Genomic DNA, 24,857 nt, shown 5'->3' with positions numbered 1-24,857 from the left:
CAGACCAAGGGTGTCAGGTTGAAGACACCTACAGTGTAACTCCACCTGATTCCACCCCAACCCCAGCTGGAAGCGCCAGGCCTCCCCTGGCCTTAGGGAACTACTGTCTGAAAGGGCCACCGCCTGAGAGGGGCCACACCGCCTTCAGCAGCTTGCCAACTTGCTCAGGAGGAAAAGAACAAAAAGCATACGTGTGTGTGATGAGGCAGGGGTTCCATGCACATCATAATGAGAAGGGAATCTGCTGAAATATAAACTAAATCACTTGCTATCTTCTTTTGGCTTACAGTATAGAAGTTTTCTATTATTTTTTGCTAACTGGGCAAAGTTCTTAACAAATTCATGTCCGAATAGAAAGAGGACAGCTTGAGAAACTGTGGTGTTAAAAGTTCCTGTAAGTGAATTTACTGCTTTTACTTCAGTCTTCTGTTCCCAGTGGATTTGTATTGAGGTTTTACTGTTCTGTGGCCTCTCGTGAGCTCAGACCCTTCAGTGTGGGAGGTTCTCTTTGGATTTAATTCATCAGCCTCTGAGATGAGGAAACCCTGTGCTGCCACATGCATCTCACTGCTCAGCCAAGCAGTAAGATGAAATCCCTTCCCTGTCTCCTGCCCAGCCTGATGCTCTCTCGAGGGGGCCACCTGGACAAGACACCTTGGGAGAAAAATTCAAAATGATTTTCAAGTATCTGGGCTTGGTTCTTAGGGATTCATACACAGCTGTTTAACTATGGCAGTAAAGTCAGAAATCACGAGTAAATGGGAATCAGCTTTTGAAGAGGCCTACCTCAGCTATATTAAGCTGAACTCAGCCGGAAAAGCTTATATGCACTCCTGCAATGGCCATTTGGTTTTGGCTGTCCAATCTATGGCTCCTTCCTCTCAACTAACCGTCACACCCCCAATATCCAAAAGTAGTCCAGTTGAGATGATAAATCTGAACAATTCAAAGTACAAGAAAGATAGTCTTAATGCATGTGTTAAACTGGCCTGCCGCTCCTGTGGAGTTGGAGAAGATTATGGAGAATGATAAATGGTCTTAGGACACCAATTCACATTAGAGGTACCACACTGACCAGACTTTAAAAGCTTCTAAATCTCAGACAGGCCTATAGTTAATCCAAACAAAAAAATAGTTACTGCTTACACTTATTAGTATTAACTTCCTTTTCATAATTTACTGGAACTGGGGGGAAAAAAGTATAACAAAATGTATACAGTTTAATAATTGTACAAAACATCAGTTTAGCAAGATGATATGTGTTACAGTCACCAAAATGAGGACCCAAAATATTTTTCACTGCCACTTCCATAAAAAATCCAGATAAATAAGAAGTCACTGGATGAAAAGTCACAACAGAAACAATTTAAACTTTTATATAACAACAGAAAATGTCAGTCTTCCCCAGCAATAAAGCAGACACCACCATTCAGGCTCTCCATGCTGCCATGGCATGACTGGAATGGTTCTCAAAGTCCATCTTCTGCATGAGCCTCCAGCCTTCCAGGACCAACACTTGAAGCATTTGATGTAATACAAAATAAGGAGTTCTTTATTATTTATACAAAAGTTACATTAAAAAAAATTAAGATTCAACAACTCTGCTGACCCCCTGAGGAAGCTTTTTTGGGTCCATCAAATAGCCCTGTGTGAACCTTTCAGCCACCAACCTCCTGGCCACAGGACAAGGGACACTCCCTCCAAGGCCATTCATGCGGTGCCTTCACTGGCTCTGAAAGAGGACTCTCCCCTTCATTAGGCTCAACAAGCAAGCCAGGGTTTCCTGGACAACATTAAAGAATACTGTCTGCTCTGGCCCAAGCTGAGAGTATTTTACCAGAATATCAGTTGATTTTTATTTATTTCTTGAACACTTTCAATAAACTCCTAGCACAAGAAACTTTATTACAACATATACAGATCTGGTACAGTTCTTTACAAAAACTACCTAGATTTTTCAGCTAAATAAATTTGTCTCTTAAGAAATTTAAGTTGGCTTCAAGAAATGGTAAATTTCTTCCAAACCTGTCCTTTTCCACCCTCTGAGTTCTGAGAGAGGTCACAGACTTGTATTTCATTGATAAATAGTCACCTTTGTCTAAGCAATATTAAGAGCTCTTGTATCTTTAATAAAGAGCACAAAACTCTGCTTCTTAAAGCCTTATATACTGAAAGATACGTTATAATCAATCTAGACAAACATTTATATTTAGACAAGTCGTCTCTGAACAAATAGCCTGCAAAAATAAATGCAGTGATTTGTTTTCTTGAAAGAAAACTGTTTAGCACTGCTTAGCACATAATTCTGTAATCTGGGAATAAGAGTAATTCTTCCTTTTAAGAAAGCAGGTCCCTTTCTGAAGAATTATGTTGGCTATTCCCCGAAATCAAAATAGACCAGCACCAAATGAAGTATTAGTTTACAAAAAATAAACTTAGCTCCTATTTCTTAAAGGTCTACAACCCAGACTTAATAAATTAACTATGAAATCAGGAGTTTTGTCAGCTACAATATAATTTAAAAATCCATTTTCAACCCAGGGTTGGGGCCGGGTGGGTGTGGACAGGAGGAGGGTTCAATCTCACACTGATCTCCATGAGTTCCATGAAAAGAAAACAGTTTTTTTTCCAGCTGTATTCTCCTTCAGAAGTGTGCTGTAGATTACCATCTGTGATGCTATAAAGGCATAATATCCATGTCGAGATCTTGCAGAGGACACAGCATGTAAAGCATGTAAACTGTTTTCAGATCTGAGAACTCTGCATGGAAAGAAGAACCTCAATCATTCTGAAAGAGCCAGAAACCAAGCAGTCGTCTCACTGATCATGTCTACTCATTCTCAACACGACATTGCATTGAGTTTTTTAATTCACAGATTTTACGTTAGTCCTTTAGAACCCAACGCCCATTTTTTAGTTCTGAATGGTCAGGCTGTTCAAGCTGCCTTCTTAGTGCAAGTTCCTTGGAGGTCTTGCAAATTTATCTTTGACCTATGGCAGAAAAGCAGATATGCAAAATATCAGGAATGCAAAATGTTAAGCTGGGGCTTATCTGACAGGTAGGTTTTTTATACTGCATATTTTAAGCATGGGGAAAATACATCAAACCAATCTGTCAGTCTTACCTGTTGTGAATCATGTGACTTCTGACCAGGTGGCCTGCTGCCAGTGCTGCCATCAGAGACAGCTCCCCAGCCATCACCGTGCCGCACACAATTCGGGCCAGCTGCCGCGCATTTTCCCCGGGGTTATCTCTGCATGCTCCTTGGACGCCTAGCATCTGCAGCCAGGGACAGACACAGCAGGACTCAACCTTCCAGTCATGGCAACAGCTTCCTACTCGATCAACTAAAACGAGGGCAACTAGGTCACCAACTCCATGGACATGAGTTTGAGCAAGCTCCGGGAGATAGAGGACAGGGAAGCCTGGCGTGCTGCAGTCCATGGGGCCGCAGAGTCAGACACGCCTGAGCAACGCAGCAACAGCAACACCGTTAGAACAGAACCAGGCCCCACAGGATGTGCTACATTTTCAAAATCTCCCAGCCAGCATACGGTGGATACACTACAATGAACCTGACACCTGTGACCTGGCTAGCGGTACACTTATTCACACTGGGTTAGACGGGTGGGAAATGAATGGACACACTGGCTAAAATGAGAGGAGAGTGATGCGCGGTATCAGGTAGCAATACGGAGGACCTCAACGAGTCAGAACCGGGCTCGAGGCGACTGCAGGCGGTGCCCCCACGCGTCTCACCTGCAAGCAGGCCTGCTGAGGCAGCAAGTTGGTGCCCCCGCCCACGGTTCCTATCTCTATAGATGGCATGGTGCAGCTGATGTACAGGTCTTCGTTCGTGGGACCGCTTGCTTCCATTAAAGTAATACAGTTCGAACTACCAACATTCTGTGCTGCATCCTGACAAAAAAATAGAAAATCAAAATAAAAAACTTCTCTTTCTTTAAGCAGCAAAAGACAAGAAAGGTGGCGGCTGGAGCCCTCACCTGTCCGCAGGCAATGTAGATGGCAGTTACGATGTTTGCTGCGTGGGCGTTGTAGCCGCCGATGCTCCCAGCCATGGCAGAGCCCACCAGGTTTTTATTAATGTTGACCTCAATCATAGCCTCTGTTGTAGTCTTTAATACCTAGGACACAGAGTTGTGCACATTTTACATCTTCCCCTGAAGATTAGGAATGGGTTACCAGATCTACTCTCAGTGCCTCCAGAACACAAGGGAGTGTGAAGGTTTGGTCTGTGAATGAAGCAGTCATCTTGAACATGAAACATTCACCTGTCTGTTCAAGTTTACTTAGAGTGTAACTATTTCTCTTCCCAATTCTGTAATCCAGTGAAAGATTAACAAAATAAACTAGTCATCCACTCACTTCTCTGACAACCTTGGCTGGAATGACAGCTTCACAGACCACAGACTTTCCTCGTCCCTCTATCCAGTTGATGGCCGCAGGTTTCTTGTCTGTACAATAGTTCCCACTGACGGCCAAAATCTGCATTTCGGGGAAACACTCCTGAAGTTTGGACAGTGCTTTCTCTGTACCCTATTAGCCAAAGAAAGAAAACAACAAGAAAAACTACATTAAAACACACAAAATTATTTATGAATCAGAGGCTGTTTTTGTATCTAATAATACTAACACTTCTAAATACAATAACTGTAATAATCTTTTCCTAATATGTTTTTTATATGAAAATGAAGCTCTTCGTAGTCATTGATGAATCATATGATGAGGATATAATAAGGATATAATACTATTCGTGTCACTGGGGAGTGAGGACCCCAATCCATGACCAATGTGTCATAAATCCCCTCTTCTAGTTATTAAATTGTTACCTACAAGCCCAAGTTACCAAAGCCAGTAAAGAGAACTCAAACATTCAAGTAAATCTTGTAAATGGATGTCATTAGGATTTACACAGAATATAACAAAACTTCCAAGGACTTCTAATCAAGTTAGATCAATTAACTCACACTTCAAAAACCCAATTTAAAAAAATTTGGAATTAACAAAAATGTTTTTTTACCTGTGGTAAAATACACTTTACAGAATTTACCGTCTTGACTATTTTCTAGTGCATAGTTCAGTATTGTTAAGAACTTTCGCATTGCTGTGTCAGCAATCTCCACAAATCATGCCCGTTAAACACCTCCTCATTCCCCACACCCCCTGGCAACCACCCTTCTTTCTGCTCCTATGGATTTAACTAACCGAGCTAACTCTTCAGGGGGAATCATGTAGTACTTCTTTTTATGTGACCAGACTCTTTCACTTAGTACATGAACCTCAAGGCTCATGCACATTTAGCATGTGGCATGCTTTCTTTTGGGGGCTTCCCTGGTGGCTCAGATGGTAAAGCGTCTGCCTGCAATGCAGGAGACCTGGGTCTGACCCCTGGGTCGGGAAGATCCCCTGGAGAAGGCAATGGCACCCCACTCCAGTACTCTCGCCTGGAGAATCCCATGGATGGAGGAGCTGGGCAGGCTATAGTCCGTGGGGTTCCAAAGAGTCGGACACGACTGAGCGACTTCACTTTCTTTTCTTTCTTTCTTTCTGCTTTCTTTTTAGGACTGAACACCATTCCACTGTATGTACATCCCACACTTTATCTGTGGGTGGACACGTGGGCTTCTTTTAGCGACTGTGAACGCTGCTATGAACGTGGCTCTACCAACATCTTTTTGAGACTGTTTTCGGTTCTTTTGGGTGTCTACCCAAAAGTGGAATTGCTGGGTCAAAGTAATCCTATTTGTAATTTTTTCTTCAGGAACTGCTATTTACTGGAAATTTTTAAAGCATATGTATTTAGTCACTATACTCTCTTTCTGAATAGTCCTTATAACTGGGAAAGCATAATTAGCCTGACTAGTTGACTTTAAAATTTTACATTTCTATCTGATAAATAACAAATATTAGTAGAAAAAAGATGAGCTATACACAGTCTTCTTATAAAGAGATAATTAAAGGAACTACACAGACATGAACCTGGCTTCTTAAATGTGTGTTTTGAAGTCTCTAGAAGAAGTCAGCTTTCAGGATTACAGGACAAAGTTCTGAAGCACTAATCCCCAGATTCCTCCCAGCCCTTCAGTGTAGACCCAGAGCATGCCGAATGCTAACTCTAGATTAAATATCCCAAATATGAACAATACCAACCAACAAATGCCTGATTTATATAACATGACCTACATGTATCAATACTGACCTTTCAATAAAAATCTTTCAATCAATTAACTCCTTGAGTAGTATGTACACAGGGTGTAAAATTCAAAAATATAGGAGGGCATACAGAGTGAGTCTGCTCCCCTCTTCAGGGATAATCACTCCAGCAAATTCTGTTACAGTCCATCCATGCTCACCTTTGAAATCATGTTCATCCCCATGGCATCACCTGACCTGGACTGAAAACGGATGTAAAGGTTGCGTCCGGCCACACTCATATGCAGTTTCTGTAGACGTGCAAACCTTTAAACAAAAGAAGCAAAGACTTTTTTTTTTAAGAAAATGGACATTATCCTAAAGTCTAGCTTATTTGATTCATTTTATACTTAAGAGAAAACTCATGGAGACTACATATTAAAAGTATTTTTTCTTTAATTAAATATTCTATTAGAATACTGCTTCAGCTGTATCTCATTCTTACATGTTGCAAGAAGGAAGGGATACAGAAAGTCATGTGATGACAAACTTTAAAAGGTCATATAAAAACAAGCATAAAACCTTGAACTATACTGGCGTTATCATTTGTATTGACTATCCTTATCAATTTAATTTTCTGTAGTCAAAGTACATCTACTATACTAATTTATTTACCTCTATCCTGCTTGGAAAATCTTTTTCTCAGGCAATCCTGCCCTAGGGCAATTTTAGATCAAAACTGTTCTAGGGCAAAGTAATAGCCTAATCAAAATAAGCCTTCTAAATCCAACATACAAACTTACTAGCTCGCACTATTTTTTCATTTTTTTTAATTTTATTTTATTTTTAAACTTTACATAATTGTATTAGTTTTGAACTACCTCTATGTAGCTATTCACTGAAATCAATATTCTACTCTGCCCACCCCATCCCACCCCACCCACTCCATCCCAACCAAGAATTAACATCACTATTCTGAAAGCATGGATTTAAAATTGATGTTTCGTTACATCATCTTAAGAAGGCAATATGTTTACAGTTATATTTCGTCATCCTAGGTATGGCGCTGGTTCTGAAATAAATGTGAATGCACATATAAGCCCCCACGCCCACCTCCACACACACCTGCTGGTGCTGTCGAAGGCTTCCTTTATCACTGTGAACCCTTCAGGCGTCTCAAGCCAGGCCTTCACTTCTGCAGAGTCACAAGCACGGGGAAAACGCACCACTGGGCCACGAGTCATCCCGTCTGCAAGGACTCGGCTGCTGGCACCTCCACCAAGCTATCCAGAGGGTGTGACAAGAGCAGACATTAATCCTGAAAAAAATTCTGCTTGTCCCAAAAGGTCTCCTTGACTGTTCCCAAATCTCATCTCACCGCCTAGAGTATCTTGACAGGCAGACACATAAATGCCCACTTACGCCTATTGCTCTGCAGCCTCTATTAGTGCTGGCCACAAGACAGCCTTCTGTTGTTGCCATTGGAACCTGAAATTCTTTTCCATCCAAGCACAGAGGTCCTGCCACTCCAACAGGGATGGGCATATATCCAATAACGTTCTCACAGCAAGCTCCCATCACCTAAAAGGTAAAGTCAGGCACCAAGTGAAAATCTATATACCAAATACCCAGCCCCTGTCATTCCTTCAAACTTAATCCTTTAGTGTATTATTTTCAACCAGTTTTTTTATTTACTCTTTAAAAAGTCTTGAAAACACTAAACTCTTGAGTAATGACTGTAAATAACAGGGAAAGTATTTTTGAATTTTGATGACCTATACCATAAGTAGAATACAAAATTACAGTAAGATGAATTCAAAAGGAAAATGTTTTATAAAAGTATGAAAGTTTAAAAGACGAATCAAGAAGAAGACTGAAAGACTAAAGCTATAAAGAAAACCTGCTTGAATACAGAAAATAACGTACCAAGGAGTAATTATAGTCCCTGTAAGGTAGATACTGGAGAGAAGAAGGCTCTGGAAGTTTTTTGGAAAGTAGCTGTCGGCGAATAGATACACCTCGCTCATGGGTTTCCATCAGAGTTTCCAATTTGTAAGCTGGGATATGCTTTGCATTGACCAACTGGATGATCTCAGCATCACTAAGGAATTTTGCACCTTTCTAAAGAAATGGAAAAAAAAAATGGAAGGGGGTTGATAGAGGGAAATAAAAATAGACTGGAAGAATCATACTTCATACTATTAATAAATAGACCATGTTATACAAACAGTGCTCTCTGCAGAACTAAAATACAAGTACTTTGAGAACCCAAAGGAATTTGAAGTTCTAAAGAAGGAGATGATTTGAGTAGAAATGAGAACATCAAAATAAAAATTCTTTATAAAAACGCAAAGCTAAACAAAATGTTAAGCCAAAACACTAAATTTTGCAAGTGACATACATAGGGGGAAAAAATTTCATAATTAAGATTCTGACACCCACCCTGTAAGTTTTGTATGTAGCATGGCAGCTGAGACACTGGTACACGTATTAATAAGAATGAGGGAAAGTGATAAAACCTACTCTCACTCATATGCACATACATTTGGAATGAATCGGCGTAAGCAGACAGGAATGGAACATAACAGTCATGCTAAACCCCTAAGTCAAACAGGGATTGTCAGCAGGACATCCTGTCCAAACATCAGAAAGAAAACAAGCCTCCTCAGGAGCATCAAGCTTACTTTAAAAACTCAAAAAGCCCCTCAAACCTCTCTTCTTTCTCTGAAATTCATTTCTGTGTAGAAGTGCTCCTAGGCCTTAACACACATACAATACAGTAGCTGCTCCTCTCTCTATCAAACGGCAGTAGAAAGCGCACCGAGTCTTCAGTCGGTAAAGCCTGGACTCCTGAGCCCAGCTTTAGCGTTTTCTGTTTTACTTTGGGACATACTTAATTAACCCTCCTAGAGCCAACATTTTCTCATCTGAAAAATGGAGAAAATTATACCTATCTTACAAGGTTGCAGGGAATAAATAATAAGACCAGGACCTGTAAACCATGAAACACTGTGCTGAGAACTTACAGGTACTCAGAAGCTGTAACTTCCTTCCTACCTTTAATAAAAAACTCCTTTTCTTAAGAAAGATACCAGCTTGAGTCTGCTTTCTCACCTCTGCATTCTCAAGAATCTGCAGACACTCTTCATTAGGCCGAGGCTCCACAGGGAGTTCCATTTCAGGCTCCTGTGTCTCTAGTTCCAGCGAAGTACCGAGTAAGGAGGAGTTCCCCACCACGAATGTGGCTCTGTGTGAGGTGTCATTTTCTGCCAGTAAGGGTTTTATAACCTCAACTGTTCAAGAGATCAAAAGAAATCTCAGACACTGAATTTGTGCTTTAAAAAAGACTCAACTTCTTGACAAATCAACATTGGAAGAACGGAAAATGAAGAGAATAAGAAATCACCTTTTCTTTCTCTGTTTTTCCTGGTCTCCTCCTCCATTGCATGGAATTTCTGGTCATTTCTGACCAGTACAGGGTCACGTCTACAACAATCGTCTGTGATTTTCTTTTGGGTCACTACAGGAGATGTGATAGGATTTTTTAACGAGAGTGTAGATTCTGTCTCTGCTTGTTCAAAGAAGATGTACTTGACAGCCAGAAGGAGAGCTAAACTTAGGGTAATAACTTGTTCAATATCCATGCTGATCATTCTAAATAGAAGAAAGCAAATGAAAATGTTATTACTCAGAAATAAAAAAGGCATAACCTAAACTCAGAAGCACAGAGTGCCATGATTCAAAGTAGGGCTCAGGGAACTTACTTAGAGAGATAAAATTGCCAGAGGGAAACACTCGGTTCAATTCTCTTGGACACATTTTCATCCAGTCCTAAAGAGACCTTAGAATTGTCTGCTGTGCTGTTTTGAGGAGAAGGATCAGCTATCCAGCGACTGTGAGCGTGAACAAGAACCAAGCCTAGAGACTGAAATAAAAGTTTAAAAATCATGTACCCTCTACGTATCAATGGAGCCTAAACTCACATTTTCCAAGTGGATAACCGAACACTGTCTTCCTCCCATGCCCTCCCTCACCAGGTAAAGAAAGCCCCAGGCTCGCTACGTGACTGAGCAAAGGGACAACCCCCATGAAAGGCTGAGAACACCGCCCCAAAAGAACAGAGCTGCAAAGAAAGAGAAAGTGGAAGGATTTGAAAAATCTATTTAGGGCAGAGAGAAGACCAGAGATCTCATAAGGAATGAGGAAAAAGATAAGAGGGGGGAAAAAAAGGAAGAGGAATATCCATGCAAGAGCCAAAAGTTGTAGAAAGACAAGAAGGGGAAAAAAAAAACTGAAAAGCAGAATATGATATTGGAACCAAAGATAATGAAAGGAAAAGAAATCATGTAATTACCATAATCATCTTAACCCTCTGAGTAACAGGATTTGGCTTATTTTCTTCTTCTTCTAAGACTCGGGCAAAATGGCTGAGCTGCCAGATTGGACGGCCCTCGCGGCTTTCCCGAGAAAGCTACAAAGGAAGTCAGTGTTACGTTAGAAGGTGCCGATTGTCTTTAGGTGAACTAACGTAATGAGAAATCTTCTTCTTCTACTAGTGCCATAAATAAGAACAGCTCTTACCTCCAGAACCAAGGACACACAAGCTGGGAAGAAAGTCATGAACACAAAGTAGTTGGCGAGAACCGACATGCAGCCAAAGCAGCACATGATTTCGAGCTGACGCACCCCTGGTTAGAGAAAAATGAAAAGCGTGAACCAGGGAGTAAGTAGCATGTATATTTCTGCGGCTGCCTGCATCACAAGGCTCTTCCTATAGGTAGACAAATACGTGACAGTATTGGCATACTAAGCCCTTTGCCATCTACTGGAAAAGGAAGCCAGGAGCTCAGAAGTGCTGTGAAGCCCGAGTGCAAGAGGGACAGCTCCCTTGAGGGCAGAGACCCTGCCTCCTCCCATGTCCCCAAAGTCACAGTGCCAGGCACGGCAGTGCTTAATGCCATCCGATCACCCCCTTGTATCAAATGGCAGTACTCTGTTTTGAGATAGGATAGATATCAGGGACAGAACTCTAATGGGGCAAATGCCTTCCACCAGGTTATCCCACTTGTCCAATCCCATTCATCACCACAGAAGCAATTCACCTGCGGACCAAGGACTTTTTGTAAAACACACTGCCTGTTGTATCATTCTTGATATAGTATCATAATAAATATTTTATGTGCACTACTCAACTGTCATTTCAATATAACCTCTGTGGTATCTATTGACAGTCTTAAAACTTCAGTTCATTTCATTGATCTCTTTGAAAAATGATGTAACACAGAAAGGCAACCCAACATCCAAAATTAACAAATGTTTCAGGTGTCATTTGGTAATCTCAAATAGAAGGGAACAGAGCTAGGAAGAGATTAGATTATCAAATCCTACTCCCTCGCTATACAAATAAATTTGAATATAAAACATATTTGACATTATTCATATTAAAAATAAAAATGTTTTGAAAACATATAAAAATTGATTACCTTCTCCCATAAAAACTGCTAACTAGAGTAATACAAAACTTAAAAAAATTCAACATTGGATTTTATTTTCTGAATTGTATTAGATCATTGGACTAAATGAAAGAAAAAAGCATATTCTGTATTTCCTAAAAATTCTATAGCTATTACTCTCTGAGACAGAAATTCAAGAGAATGCAAAATTACAATGCCAAAAGCATTATGAACAACTACATTTAAATAGTAGCCAAACAGGATCTCAGGATCTTTTCAAACTGGAGACTATCAAAACCGTGCTTGCCCAACGCTCTAAGCCCCGCTACCCGCGCTTCCGCTCTGTGCAGCCGTCAGCTGCCCGCGCTTCTGCTCTGTGTAGCCACTGCTGCCACACGCCCTTCGGCCATTCTTCCTCACTCTGGCCCAGGGCACAGTTTCTTTGTGCCCCTTTGTTGCTACATGGGGACAGCACTATATACTTCCAAGAAGTACAGAGTTTTTTCTTTTTTACTGGCTTTCCCAAGCGTTTGTTCCTTGTTGCTGCTGCTGCTGCTAAGTCGCTTCAGTCGTGTCAGACTCTGTGCGACCTCATAGACGGCGGCCCACCAGGCTCCCCGGTCCCTGGGATTCTCCAGGCAAGAACACTGGAGCGGGTTGCCATTTCCTTAAGTATTAAATCTGTCCTTTTATTCTACTCTAAGCCAAATCACTGATTTTCCCATTTCTGTATGGCTGTAAATGCCTCCTTGCTGGCTTTTCCAACATCAAATTGAATCACTTCCTTTATCCATGTGCCTTATCCTGACCAAAGTCATCGCCCTATTTCCCATATCAGTTTCCATTGCTTTCCACATTCCCAGATAATCCTCTCATCTTCTTATATACTGTTCTTCTTGACTAAAATCACATAGTTATATTTTCACCTGGTCAAAAATGCTTTCTGGACTGTGGTGGCAGTTATATGACTACATCTTTGTCAAAACTTAAAACTGTACCCCAAAAAAGTAAATTTTAAGAAATACACATTTTAAAACTTAAAAAATATTCTTTGCTGAATAAGTTTTGAGTAAGTTCTGATAGATTAAATAACTGAATAAATAGAAGTTAGAAGAAACATTATATATACTTATACACAATCTAGTGAACAGATCTCAACTAATAATGACAACTAACTCTTAAAAGTTGATTTACTTCTGAAAGAATCAAATCCCTTACTGAGGACACCAAGGCACCAGGAAATACACTAGAAGAGCAGTTAGCCAAGTGTGGCCCTCATGAGAGGGCCATGAAGTCTAGTCTCAATAATTAGGAAACCTTGACAACAGCATGATATATTCTTTCTGGCAAATTTCCATGAGGCCACGATTTCTGTCCTATATAATGGAGTCCTATGTTTGATGTTTAACATCTAGTTCTCTACTATCCAGTTAAGGATGAATAAACATATATTTTAGGGTCAATGCTGGCTCAGTGCTAAGACATACTGCATACTGATTAAATCTTCCTAACCACTCTGTTAGGTGGACCCAACTCAGATCTGTCCAACTCCCAACTTTTGCATTGTCTCCTACATGATAGTTAAAACAGAAGGAACTGACTCCTTCAGTCAGTCCAGACGATATCAGGGGCTGGAAGATGGCTTTCTAAATGAGCCTAGAGTCCAATCTTGGTTAAAAACCAGACAAAAACATCTTAAAGTCATCAAAAAAGTGGAGCACCAGAGAAGATGATGAGATAGTAAGAGTGAAAATAAATCAGTAACCTGCTCAGTTTTCACTAAAGCAGACAGACAAAAGGTCAGATCAGATATACCTACATATTCATACAATTAAAATTTTTAAAATTTTTGTAATGTCAGACTTTTAAAAGTCAGACTTTAACTAACATAATGTGTTCCTCTCTCTCTTCTACAAATTAATTTTAAAGTATATTAAAAATGGTTTGCAAACCTGACATGGTACCAACTCCAATCACAAGACATTCTACAAGAGCATCCAGGGTGAAGGTGGGACCTAAAATCGCCATCCCACGAGCAATGTTCTCCCTCACTTCATCCTGAAACAGACAAACAGAGCAAATGAGGAGAAGGCAGGAAATCATTTTAAGAACTTTTGGAGCATCCCAGGGCTTTTACTAAATCGAATATACTATATGAAGAATAAAATACACAATATGATAAGACTAACAAGCATTCCAGATATAAAGGACACTAACAATATAAAGGTCTAAAAAAAGAACATGTACACTCCTCTGCGTTCCCCACCCACTGACTGAGTTATTTCTTAGGAAGATTCCTTTGAGGTGGTATATGAGTCCTGCCATGTAAATCCCACATAAACCCCTACATCATTTTATATTTTGGCTACCACTCACTGACACAAGTTCTTAGTTTCAAATTTTTTGAGATTATGTTAGTATTATGAAACTTAAATATCCTGGTCAAAATGCTCAAATGATCATAAATATACATCAAATACATGCTCAGGGCAGAAGTACATGATATTTTATACTCAGTATTACTAAAAATGTTACATTCTTTAAAGTGACTAATGAACACCAAGATGAAACGTTTGATGAAATAATGCTAGTGTTAATTCAAGGGGTTTAGAAATCAATCTACCCTGAGATTCTTCCCTTAGATCCTGTCTGTGCGCTAATGCGTTTCAATAGGTAGATACTGTAATTTATGCAAAAGACATAATACCTTACGTTCTGAAACCTTCAAAAAAGAAAATGGAGAAAATTCCAAATTTTAGAAGCTGTGGAATTACAATTGAGTTGGCAGAAAAATGGGACAGTTCCTAGGGTACCTAAGAAGACCAGTCTTAAGACTGGACAAAATTATATGCAATTCCTGAATCATGGACTAAGAAGAAGCTCTATTAATCTTTCCTATTAATGTAAACAACCTGAGAGAAAAGAATACCACGTACATTCATGTCTCATTAATAATACCTGTGAGTTAGAACTGAGGGCGAACTTGGCTAGCGCACTTGCTCTAGAAAGGTCGACCAGCAGCAGGAAAAAGGGCAAAGCTTCACTGGGGGGAAAAAACAACATGATCAGGTATATTTAACAAAAGAGAAATACCAGTAAAAATCCCTTCCTAAAACAAAACTTTGCCCTGGTGTACCTTTTACAGACCAAGACGTATACCCTATACCCCTCTGACAACCTCAAAGCTAAATTTATTAGCCAAACTATTTAAGAAGATTTTCAGTGTTTAAAAATGTAAATACACAGAAACACCTTTGGATAATTTTAGAGCAAAACAGCATCATTAGTGAAAGAAAAAAATGCATTCTTGTGTATTAGTATGGGGGCAAACAGTGGAATACAGGTATCCCCCACTTTTCAAAAGCTCACTTTATGCCACTTCACTTTTAAGAACGACTTACATAGTACTCATTTTTGCTTAACCAAAAGAAATCCAAAGAGGGTTTTCACTCTTACAAAAAAAGGTGAAAAGTGAAAATAGCACGCAGTGCTTGTTTTGAGGGAGCTGATGCAGAGGCCGTGGGCACCTGGAGCAGAGTGGCACTGCCCAGGGGCTGTGGTCAGCATCTCGGCACCAAGCTGCCACGGCTCTGAAGCACACCTGCGCTGCATCTCGGCTTACTGCGTGCCTCCAGAGCTTCCCCATGGCTCAATGGCAAAGAATGCACCCGCTATGCAGGAGACCTGGGTTCAATCCTGGGTGGGGAAGATCCCCTGGAGGGAGAAATGGAAACCCACTCCAGTATTCCTGCCTGGGAATTCCCATGGTCAGAGGAGCCTGGAGGGCTACAGTCCACAGGGTCACAAAGATTCGAACATGACTGAGTTCAGAGATAGACACTGTGTGCATCCATTAGGAAGATGTGTTCTAAGGTGACTGCTTCTTCACTTACAAAAGGTTTCATAGGAGAGGTGTATTTTCAGGTAGTAGAGAAAACCAGTGTACTGTATATAATTCTTTTCTGATTAATTAAAATACTATCTATGGAAGGATAACTTTTCTGGAGAGTTAAGTTGGCAATAATGACCCTTAAAAGCCCTAAAGACCTACAGTGGCTACTGTTTCACTCCTACAGATGTATCCTAAGAAAATAAGAACAAAAATTGCTAGGACGACACTTATCACAGTATTGTTATTAATGGAAGAAATTAAATGACCTAAAAAATCCAACTCAGAGGATTAAGTACATAAACTACAATATATTCATATAGGAAAATACTACACAGCTAGCTGTTAAGGACATGCAAAGATGTTTATAACTTCCCATAAGCATAAAAGTTATAAAGCAGTATACAGAGTATCATCTCAGAGGTTTTCTTTAAGCATAAAAAAAGTGGGGAACAAAACACAGCAAAACATTAACAGGTATCAGCTAACTGATTTCGTGAAAAATTTCCCCCTATTTTCCATAAATTTTTGCTAATTTAAATATTACAACGCTTTATAACATGGAGTAGAAAAGTTCTTAACAATATATTTTGGAAGAAAGTATATTTATGCTTTAAATACTTACTTCAAACCTGTCAATTCTTTATCTAAGAAATGAATGACAACTGTACTGAATACGAAACTGGAGAAAATTGTGAAGAGTCCAGCAATACCTATAAATGACAAAATTCAACAAACTGAAAAAATTTCATCCTTATACACACATAATAATATACAGTCCTACAGTATTCTGAAGGAAGTATTATTTTCTCCAGGTTATTAAGGTCTCAAAGAGCAGAACGTCTAACTTGAATGAAAAGAAACTATTGAATAGACGCAGCACACGCTAAGCAACGCACACGCTCCCGCCCATGTGACTTAAACAGGCAAATTCCCACAGGAAATAAAAAAAGCTGATAGCACACAAAAAGGTTCATACATAAAATTATTACCCAAAATATATTTTGATCCAAGTTGGCGTAAATTCTGGAACTGGAAGTAAATATACAATATTGCTATGCATCGTGTTATTGTCAGAATTATGATGTCGCTGCTCAAAACATCCTATCGGGAGAGATAGGAAAGTCCAAATCAAAAATAAGAATTTTTATTTTGTATTGGCATCAGTAGTTTATGTATCATCATGATAATGCAGGCACAAGTAAAATATTAAAATGCAAATAAAATATTAACTCCCAAGTTTTAAACATCCAATGTTTAAGCCAATCATTTTTTACTGTTAAGTCACTTAGGAAAGCTAGATTTCTCAGGTCAAGTCAATTACACTCATTTGTATATCAAAAGCAAAAGGAAAGTATCTGTATAAGTAAATACAAGTAAATATAAGTAAATGAAAATTTGAGGTACGTTATGAATACTGAAATAAAAATTTTACTCCTAAGTTTTTTTGATTACATGGTCTCTAAAAGGAGAAATTTAAAATGTAATTGAGTCAACAATCAGATTAGTCTCACAAACCTCTTCAAACTTCGGACATTCATAATTCCACCCGCAGATCTTATTGTTGCCAGTAAACATGTTCATGGACATCATGCAGATGGTCAGCGTCACTGTCCCCACTATGACTTCCCAGGGATGGGAGGCCACGAAGAGGCCATGCATTCGGAAAAGTCTTGACAGCATTGCAGCTGCAGAGTCCTCGGGTCCTGGGAGGAGCACCAAGTATGAACACTTAATATACAGCTCACTGGATTTTTAGGAAAACACTTTAACCCTGCTTTGAAAACCCTGCTTTTGTATGCAGTGTCTTGTACCTTAAGGATAATACTATTTGGGAGTGTTCCTTGTAATTCTGGGAAATAATTACAAAATTCAAATGACAGGATTCATTACTCTTTTATTTACAATATTTAAATCCTCTATTATTCACTAGCAAACAGCTTAAAAGCAGCTATTTCTTACCACTTGTATGAATTTGAGCATTTAAGATCAAACCAAATAATATCTCAGCTCCTGATTATTATCTAAGCCAAGGAGGAGAGCAATAAAGTAGAAAACGAAAGTGAGAAACAACCACTCCCGTTCATTTTCTGATTACCCTGACACAAAATGGGTAGAAGCACCGTCCTCACTCTACATTCTAGTTGCGCAAAAGGTAAGCACCAAACCATCTTCTCCGTCAGTGTCCTATAAACCACTATCTTAGTTTATAAAGCTCCTCAAGGGCACGAGTCCATTAGACCTTTCCATCCCATACAACACATGGCATAATGTCACTAGCAAAATGATGTTTATTAACCTTCCTAATGTTGCTGTCACTAGAGGTCTTTCCCCAGACCTTAAGAGTTAATAAAAATGCTGGACCAGTATAAGAATAAGGGGCTGGCTGGCCAAAGCAGACATATGTGGCATTCAAAAATTTCCAACAGAACTTGGGTTATTTTGGTCTAGTGAGTATCATAACTAAGCTTCTCCATGTTTGTTGACTAAGTAATATAATTTTGATATTCTGATTTTTTAAAAATCTAATATAGTTATTGATCTCTAATATAGGAACTTATAAGCCTTCTTACACTAAAATTAATGCTTTTGATAAACCATATTAACCACCCATTAAAATCAATTAAAAATTAAGATTAAATTTTAGGCCCACTGACTGACAATCAAGATTTCAAATGAATCTTTCATTTAGGCTAATTAAGCAAGTGATTTGTGTATGGAAGAAGAAAATAAAAAAGCATCAAATTAAGGAAAATAAAGGATTAATCTATTTAAAGGATTCGGGAAAAGAAAATTAGAGACACTTAGGAAGCAGAGCAGTTACTAAGCATCACCTCTCACTGCATCACTCAGAGCGCTCTACTCTTTACGCTTTGGCCACAGCAGACCACCAGAGAGAGATGTGGTTTCCAAACTGCAGGTCATAATCCCTTCACTGGATCAATGGGACCATGAACACAAGTTTATGAGTCAGAACAAACATTTTACAATGCAAGAAGAAAACAGCAATGGGTTAGACATGTGGTATGGGTAGGTATTATTTCCTGAAACACTATGTTTCATGAAATGATAGATATGAGTGTATGTCCTGGCTTCTGACATAACATGTATTTCTTAATGTGGGTCTCAATTTCAAAGGCTGGCAGGCACTGAGATATGTGGCATGCATCCGCCTGTGTCTCTTCAGGTTTTCAACCTTCCTCCCTGAGTTCTAGTCCTCATTTCATCCTCCAGTGCCTTGCACTCATGGATCTTAATAGCACTTGCTCGAGAAATACCTGCTACTTAAAAATAAATTCTTAAGCTACAACAGCATGCATGTTATTGACACATCTTGAACCTAATCTAAAGATGACTTTTTTAAAGGCCTCCTTAGCAGCAGCAGCAGGGTATGGATAGAATTCCCCCCTCTTCAAGGGCCCCAGTTCTCTGCATTCAGAGAACATATTAAGGAGGAGGAGGGGGTGGGGGGAAAAGTTATATTTTCTATACTATCCTGGAAAATGAACAATAACAAAAATATCTTTTGTTAAATTAGCAAGGACTTGAAGTACTGGAGAATATTAATCGTATCTTAGATTTGAACTCTACTTCATTTCAACTAAAAACCTCATAAGAGCCTAGATTTTCATGCTGGCCTTCTATCACATAACTTCCTTATATTTAAAAACAAAAACAAAAACCCTGTAAACTAGTCTAATAGCATCAATGTTCCAGAAGATGAATTAACTGAAAATACATTTCAAAATTAGGTCAAAATTTTTAATACTCCTTTCTCCCCAAGCCTTCTCAACTTAGAGTACTCCCTTATTGAGTCAATATATTTTTCACCATCAAAAAGTGAATTCAGCAGAATTAAAATCTGAGCTGCTAGCAAGAAGGCACCCCGATTTGATCACAAATAGGTTGAGCATTATTAATCCATAATTATATGTTAGGAACATTATGTTTTTCCTCAAAAGCTTCATGGTAACATTGTCAATTCTGGGACATTTCTTTCCTAGGTGTAAAGTCATCTTTGCAACATTCAGGTAAAGACTGACACAGAAGCCCATGAACCATTCCCAAACACAGAGAACCTCACCTATTTGGAAACAAAATGAGTAACCAAATGTATAAGGGTGTGTCAAAAGTCACCATAATTGCACACACATCTCATTTCCCACTAGCAACCTCCCTATATCCCTGTGATTATGCAAAGCATGTACACGTCATGGAATTCAATCCTCCAACTTCATCAGCAGTTGCAAATGGCACCAGCAGGCAATAGGGATGGCTCCTGCAAATTCAAAGTGTTTAGGCCATGCTGCAATAAAAATAAATTTTAGTTTAAAAAAATCAAGTTAGGCAATGTGTGCCTTGCCCAGACAGACAGAAGTATGCTGCAAACATTTCATATATTACTCAAAAGAATGGATAATTTAAATTAAACTGAATCCCCAAACTCTAACCCAATGTGCTACAAAAACCACCTACGGTGGCAAACTGCAGAAAAGGATGCTTTGGCATCCTACTCTAATCCTTTCTCCCTCTCAGTGCTCTTCGTATGCTGTATATTCCAGTACTTGATTATATACTATCTTACACTGTTCTTATATTAATTGCTGTGTATGTTTTGTCTCTTTGAGGGCAGGAACCATGTCTTGTACTGAGTCATTTTTAATTCCAACAGGATTAACATTCTGCGGCTCAACCCAGTATCTTAGGGGGGGGAAAATTCTTGCACTGGAATCAGGAAACCTGGATTCTACACTCAATTCTATGGCATTATGCCTCTTTGTAAATCACATATCTTTTTATTCACTTATAAAGCTAGAGCTCCAAAGTTCCTTAACAAAGGCAAGTATTAAGTGAACCATATGAAACTGCTATTTTTTGTATGGGGAATAATGGTCAAGTTTCAAATATCGACAATTTCATATGGTCAACCTGAACAGCTACTGATACAGATGTGTTTACCTATTCATAGTCTAGATCATACAAGAATAAAAAGAGAACATGAAACATGAGCGCACACACTTCATCTTGAAATGTTCATGCCACACACACGAAGTTTTCACATGTTAATGATTTAATCTTTGCATATTTTTTAGCCTTCATATTACTGTCAGTGTCTTTACTCCCAAGTTTTATCACAAATTGGAAAGACGCTACCACCAAGAAGGCCCTCAAAATCCAGTCCGTCCCCAAAGCACACTCTGAGTCTTCGCTAGATTACCTCTAAATCATAAACTGTTTCTCGCTGCATGAAGAGAAAAATCAATCCACAAGCAAACAACAACAAGAACAAATACACTGTGTGATGCTGAGAAGGCAAGTCTTCAAGCCCTGAACAATTTCAAACGACCACTTAAGATGGAGTACATCAACTTCCTCCCACCGTAAAAACTGACTTCTATTTGTGAATCTCCAAGGTACGTTTCTCCTAGCCAAAATACCAAAACCAAATAATTCAACCTACAGGATTTAGATTAAAGGACATCAGTAATCAACACCAAGGAGAAGACGCCTCTCGCAAAAAGAAGAATCGTTTCAGTCTTTGGGCAAGTCTCTACCTTGGGCTCTCGCATCCTCTCAACTCGCTTCTCCAAGAAATAACCGGATGCATCTATGCAGATCCACAGCTCTGAGCTAGTCAGCAGCATTTATGGAGATCTCATCCGTCACTTTACGGAAAGGTGCTGACGAACAGCAGCGCCAGGGCGTGAACCCAGTAAGAACAGCAAGCATGGGCGTGAACCACGGCACCGTATAGACTTTTCGCGTCCTTTCCTCGAGCTGCGGGCCGGTCTGCCCCACAACCCCCCAGCATTTATCGAATCAAGGGGACCCCGAGGTCACCCCGCCTGGCACCGTTGTCGCCCCAACGATCACGACTGCGCGGCCAGCACCGCCGGCTTCGGACAGGACCAGGGAACGCGGCGACGCCCCGCCGGTCCATCGACAGCGACCGCAGCCCCGAAGAGGCTGGCCCCCTGTCCGCCCCTTAGGCCTAGCCTGTCCCGCGGCTCCCCGGCATAGATGCGGGCCGCCGCTCGGCCAGCTGCGCCTCAAGGACGTCTCCTCGCAGTCCCCGCCGGACCGAGGCGCCACCCTGGGCAAAGCCTCACGCTCAGCTCCCCTCCGGATCAGCCGACGGTGCCAGGTGCCCCTTCCCGGCAGGGTCGGACGGAGCTCGAGAACCTCCACCTACACGACCCCAACTATCTCCCACTCACCGCCCTCCTCACCTCCGGATCTCACTAGAGGCCACAGTTCCCGGGAGCCGGCGCTCCACCCGTCTCCAGTCAACGGAGACGCGGAGCGGAAGGAACCTTCGCTCTACGCACGCTCGGCACCGGAGGACACCACGACCAATAAGGAAGGATCGTCCGATCGTCTAGCCAATCATCTGGGGCTGGCTCGGCCTGACGGGCCTACGTCACGAACGGTCGCCTTAACAACCGCCCACAGCTCTCGCTGGTGCTGAGAACCTGCACCGCACCATCTCTCACCATGGCTCCGCCAACCAATAGCGAGTCGAATCCCAGCACTGGGGCCTGCCTATTGGTCATAGAGCCGTGGAGGCGCACTCATGGAAGCTGCCTAGGCGAAGACGATAGGGGATCTGGCGGGTGGAGTGTCCTCCAGTCCAGGATCTGACCTGGGGTCATTTTGGCTGGGAGAGTACTATAGGGAACAGAATAAATGGGGCCTGAAGATAAGCGCAGGGTTGAGAATGAGAATAGAAGGCACAATGTCTTAGTGGATAGAGGAGGAGGGAAGTGGAGGTGGCCCTGAAAACCTAGATATAAAAAAGGGAAGGTGGCAGAAAGGAGAAACTCAGACCTCAAGCTGACCCATTTCCGAAACCTAACCCCACACTTCCCTGTGACATACCCCTTTCTGTAAATAGTGTCAATGGCTTCAGTCACCGGGTCTCTCTCCCCAAACCACTTGCCCCCTCTCCTCTCCCACTCCCCTTCTCTCCCTCCAGCGCCTGGCACCAGTCACAGACCCTCCATTCTCTGAAATGTGCCTGCTTTGTTATGTCTACGCTGCCTCTGACCACTCCCTGCTGCAGGCCTTTATTATCTCTTCGCTGAAATAATGCAATAACCTCTCCTAACCTGTCTCTCCACTTTGGTGTTTCCACCTTCAAATCCTATAATTCCGTTGGTCTGCACCCAAACCATCAAGAGTTGCTCCTTGCCTACTGGATTAAAGAAACTGGCAACCTCAGTATGGCCCTACTCCACGTTTCTTGCTTGTGTCTCACTTCTTACCTCAGCCCTGCTGCTGCTGCTGCTGCTAAGTCGCGTCAGTCGTGTCCGACTCTGTGCGACCCCATAGATGGCAGCCCAACAGGCTCCTCTGTCCCTGGAATTCTCTAGGCAAGAATACTGGAGTGGGTTGCCATTTCCTTCACCAGTGCATAAAAGTGAAAAGTCAAAGTGAAGTCGCTCAGTCGTGTCCGACTCTTGGCGACCCCATGGACTGTAGCCTACCAGACTTCTCCGTCCATGGGATTCTCCAGGCAAGAGTACTGGAGTGGGGTGCCATTGCCTTCTCCGACCTCAGCCCTACGTTCAGCCAAAAGAATAACTGACATCTCAGTACTTTTTTACCTTCCCGTTTATGAGCTCTGTGTTCCATCTGGATATGCCTGCTCATTTTAACTGGTGAAATCCTAACTCTCCTTCAAGGACCATTTCATATATCACCTTGTTTCCTAATTCCCTTAAATATACGTCATCTCTTCCTACTTTGAACACCCAAACAGGTCCATATTATATGACCTGTGTTATTATTTTATTATGTGGAAATGTCTTAAGAACACAAATTGCAATCCAATTTTTAAAGCCGTGTATTTTGAAATGCAGTCTGTGATACGTACTATACACTCAGGAGAAGTTTTATTAAACTGTTCTCTTGCTAAATTCTCATGACCCTTATGAAATAGATATTATTTACATTTACAAGGAAAATGAGTTTGTTAAACAACTTACTTTAGATCAAATAGGTAATAATTAGGAAAACTGGGATTTGAACCCAGAGCTAAAACTTAGACTGCGTCTTCGGTGTAGGATCTTTATTTGTATTTCTTTACCAAATACTTGTGAACACCTATTATACGCAGTGCACCTTGGTTGGCACTGGAGCTACAGTGGCAACATGACAGACATGGAAACTGCCTTTTCTGAATCTTATACCTCTTTGTAGGATTAGATGATTCTTAATTATTTGTTGAATTAATTATAATGGAAGGAAAGAGTTTTCACAGTGAAGAAGACCAAAGGGAACTAACCAAAAATTGAAGTATCCTATTATGAGTTTTATCAAAAGAAAGAAGAAAGATTTGTATAAGAGGTAGAAACTTTGTCATACTTTTAATGTCCCTATAAGTCAAAAGGACCAGATATCTCAGAATTATTAGTTACAGTTTATACAAATGCTTACTAATGTAAATTCAAATAAGGATTATGAAGGTTTTTCAAAAAAAGGCTTTAGACCAAGATTTGGAAACTGTACTCCCAAATTCTGCTTAATTATGAACTCCAATAAAATTATGAGTTCAAAAGCAAGTAATAAAGAACATGTATGGGTGTGAGAGTTGGACTGTGAAGAAGGCTGAGTGCCGAAAAATTGATGCTTTTGAACTGTGGTGTTGGAGAAGACTCTTGAGAGTCCCTTGGACTGCAAGGAGATCCAACCAGTCCATTCTAAAGATCAGCCCTGGGATTTCTTTGGAAGGAATGATGCTAAAGCTGAAACTCCAGTACTTCGGCCACCTCATGCGAAGAGTTGACTCATTGGAAAAGACTCTGACGCTGGGAGGGATTGGGGGCAGGAGGAGAAGGAGACGACAGAGGATGAGATGGCTGGATGGCATCACTGACTCGATGGACGTGAGTCTGAGTGAACTCTGGGAGTTGGTGATGGACAGGGAGGCCTGGCGTGCTGCGATTCATGGGGTCACAAAGAGTCGGACATGACTGAGAGACTGATTTGATCTGATATTCTTAAAACAACTTATATATGATTCCCAAAATTTATGTGAAAGAATCTTTTCACTCAACAGGCATTTACAGAACACCTACTACATTCTAGGAACTCTTCTACGCCCTGGGGATGCACTATTAAAATAAAATGAAAATCCTGACCTTGTGGAGCTTACATCCTTATGGGGAGAGGCAGACAGTAAATAAATAAACAAGCAAACCAGTAAAACAAACAAACAAAAAAAGAATCTTTACCGCTCTTAAAAATTTGTACTTAATGAGAGATCACAAAATTTGGTAAAGACACAACGTAGAAGGGGAAAGTGGGATGTCGGGTGGTCAAGGGAATCTGTGCGTCTTCTTGTGTGGCTTTGACCTCA

At 40.7% G+C, this 24,857-nt stretch overlaps 1 protein-coding gene across 1 annotated transcript; it reads right to left on the bottom strand.

Annotated features, from left to right (window-relative positions):
• Positions 1–1,148: 1,148 nt before the first annotated feature.
• HMGCR (3-hydroxy-3-methylglutaryl-CoA reductase) lies at positions 1,149–21,805 on the bottom strand. The gene is made up of 20 exons (XM_061429991.1): positions 21,727–21,805; positions 17,015–17,202; positions 16,489–16,600; positions 16,122–16,209; positions 14,566–14,650; positions 13,560–13,665; positions 10,736–10,842; positions 10,509–10,625; positions 9,919–10,079; positions 9,561–9,808; positions 9,269–9,447; positions 8,081–8,275; positions 7,577–7,735; positions 7,280–7,437; positions 6,376–6,481; positions 4,388–4,558; positions 4,006–4,146; positions 3,761–3,919; positions 3,126–3,280; positions 1,149–2,991 (listed from the first exon to the last, which is right to left on the bottom strand). Exons 2-20 carry the CDS (start codon positions 17,177–17,179, stop codon positions 2,937–2,939), a joined length of 2,667 nt encoding a protein of 888 aa, XP_061285975.1. The 5' UTR covers positions 17,180–17,202; positions 21,727–21,805; the 3' UTR covers positions 1,149–2,936.
• Between the last annotated feature and the right edge of the window lie 3,052 nt (positions 21,806–24,857).

The sequence above is a fragment of the Bos javanicus genome, chromosome 10 (genome assembly GCF_032452875.1).
Source record: "Bos javanicus breed banteng chromosome 10, ARS-OSU_banteng_1.0, whole genome shotgun sequence".
Taxonomy (NCBI): Eukaryota; Metazoa; Chordata; class Mammalia; order Artiodactyla; family Bovidae; genus Bos; species Bos javanicus.
This window is presented reverse-complemented; position numbering and strand designations above follow the sequence as displayed.

Bases quoted from the DNA above. Each gene is read 5' to 3' on its own strand.
- HMGCR (XM_061429991.1), bottom strand. From the start codon at position 17,179: ATGCTGTCAAGACTTTTCCGAATGCATGGCCTCTTCGTGGCCTCCCAT. The intron at 7,736-8,080 runs GTACGTTATTTT...TTTACCTTTTAG, and splicing joins GGGACTATAATTACTCCTTG to GTGATGGGAGCTTGCTGTGA. The intron at 7,438-7,576 runs GTAAGTGGGCAT...CCCTCTGGATAG, and splicing joins GAGGCTGCAGAGCAATAGGC to CTTGGTGGAGGTGCCAGCAG.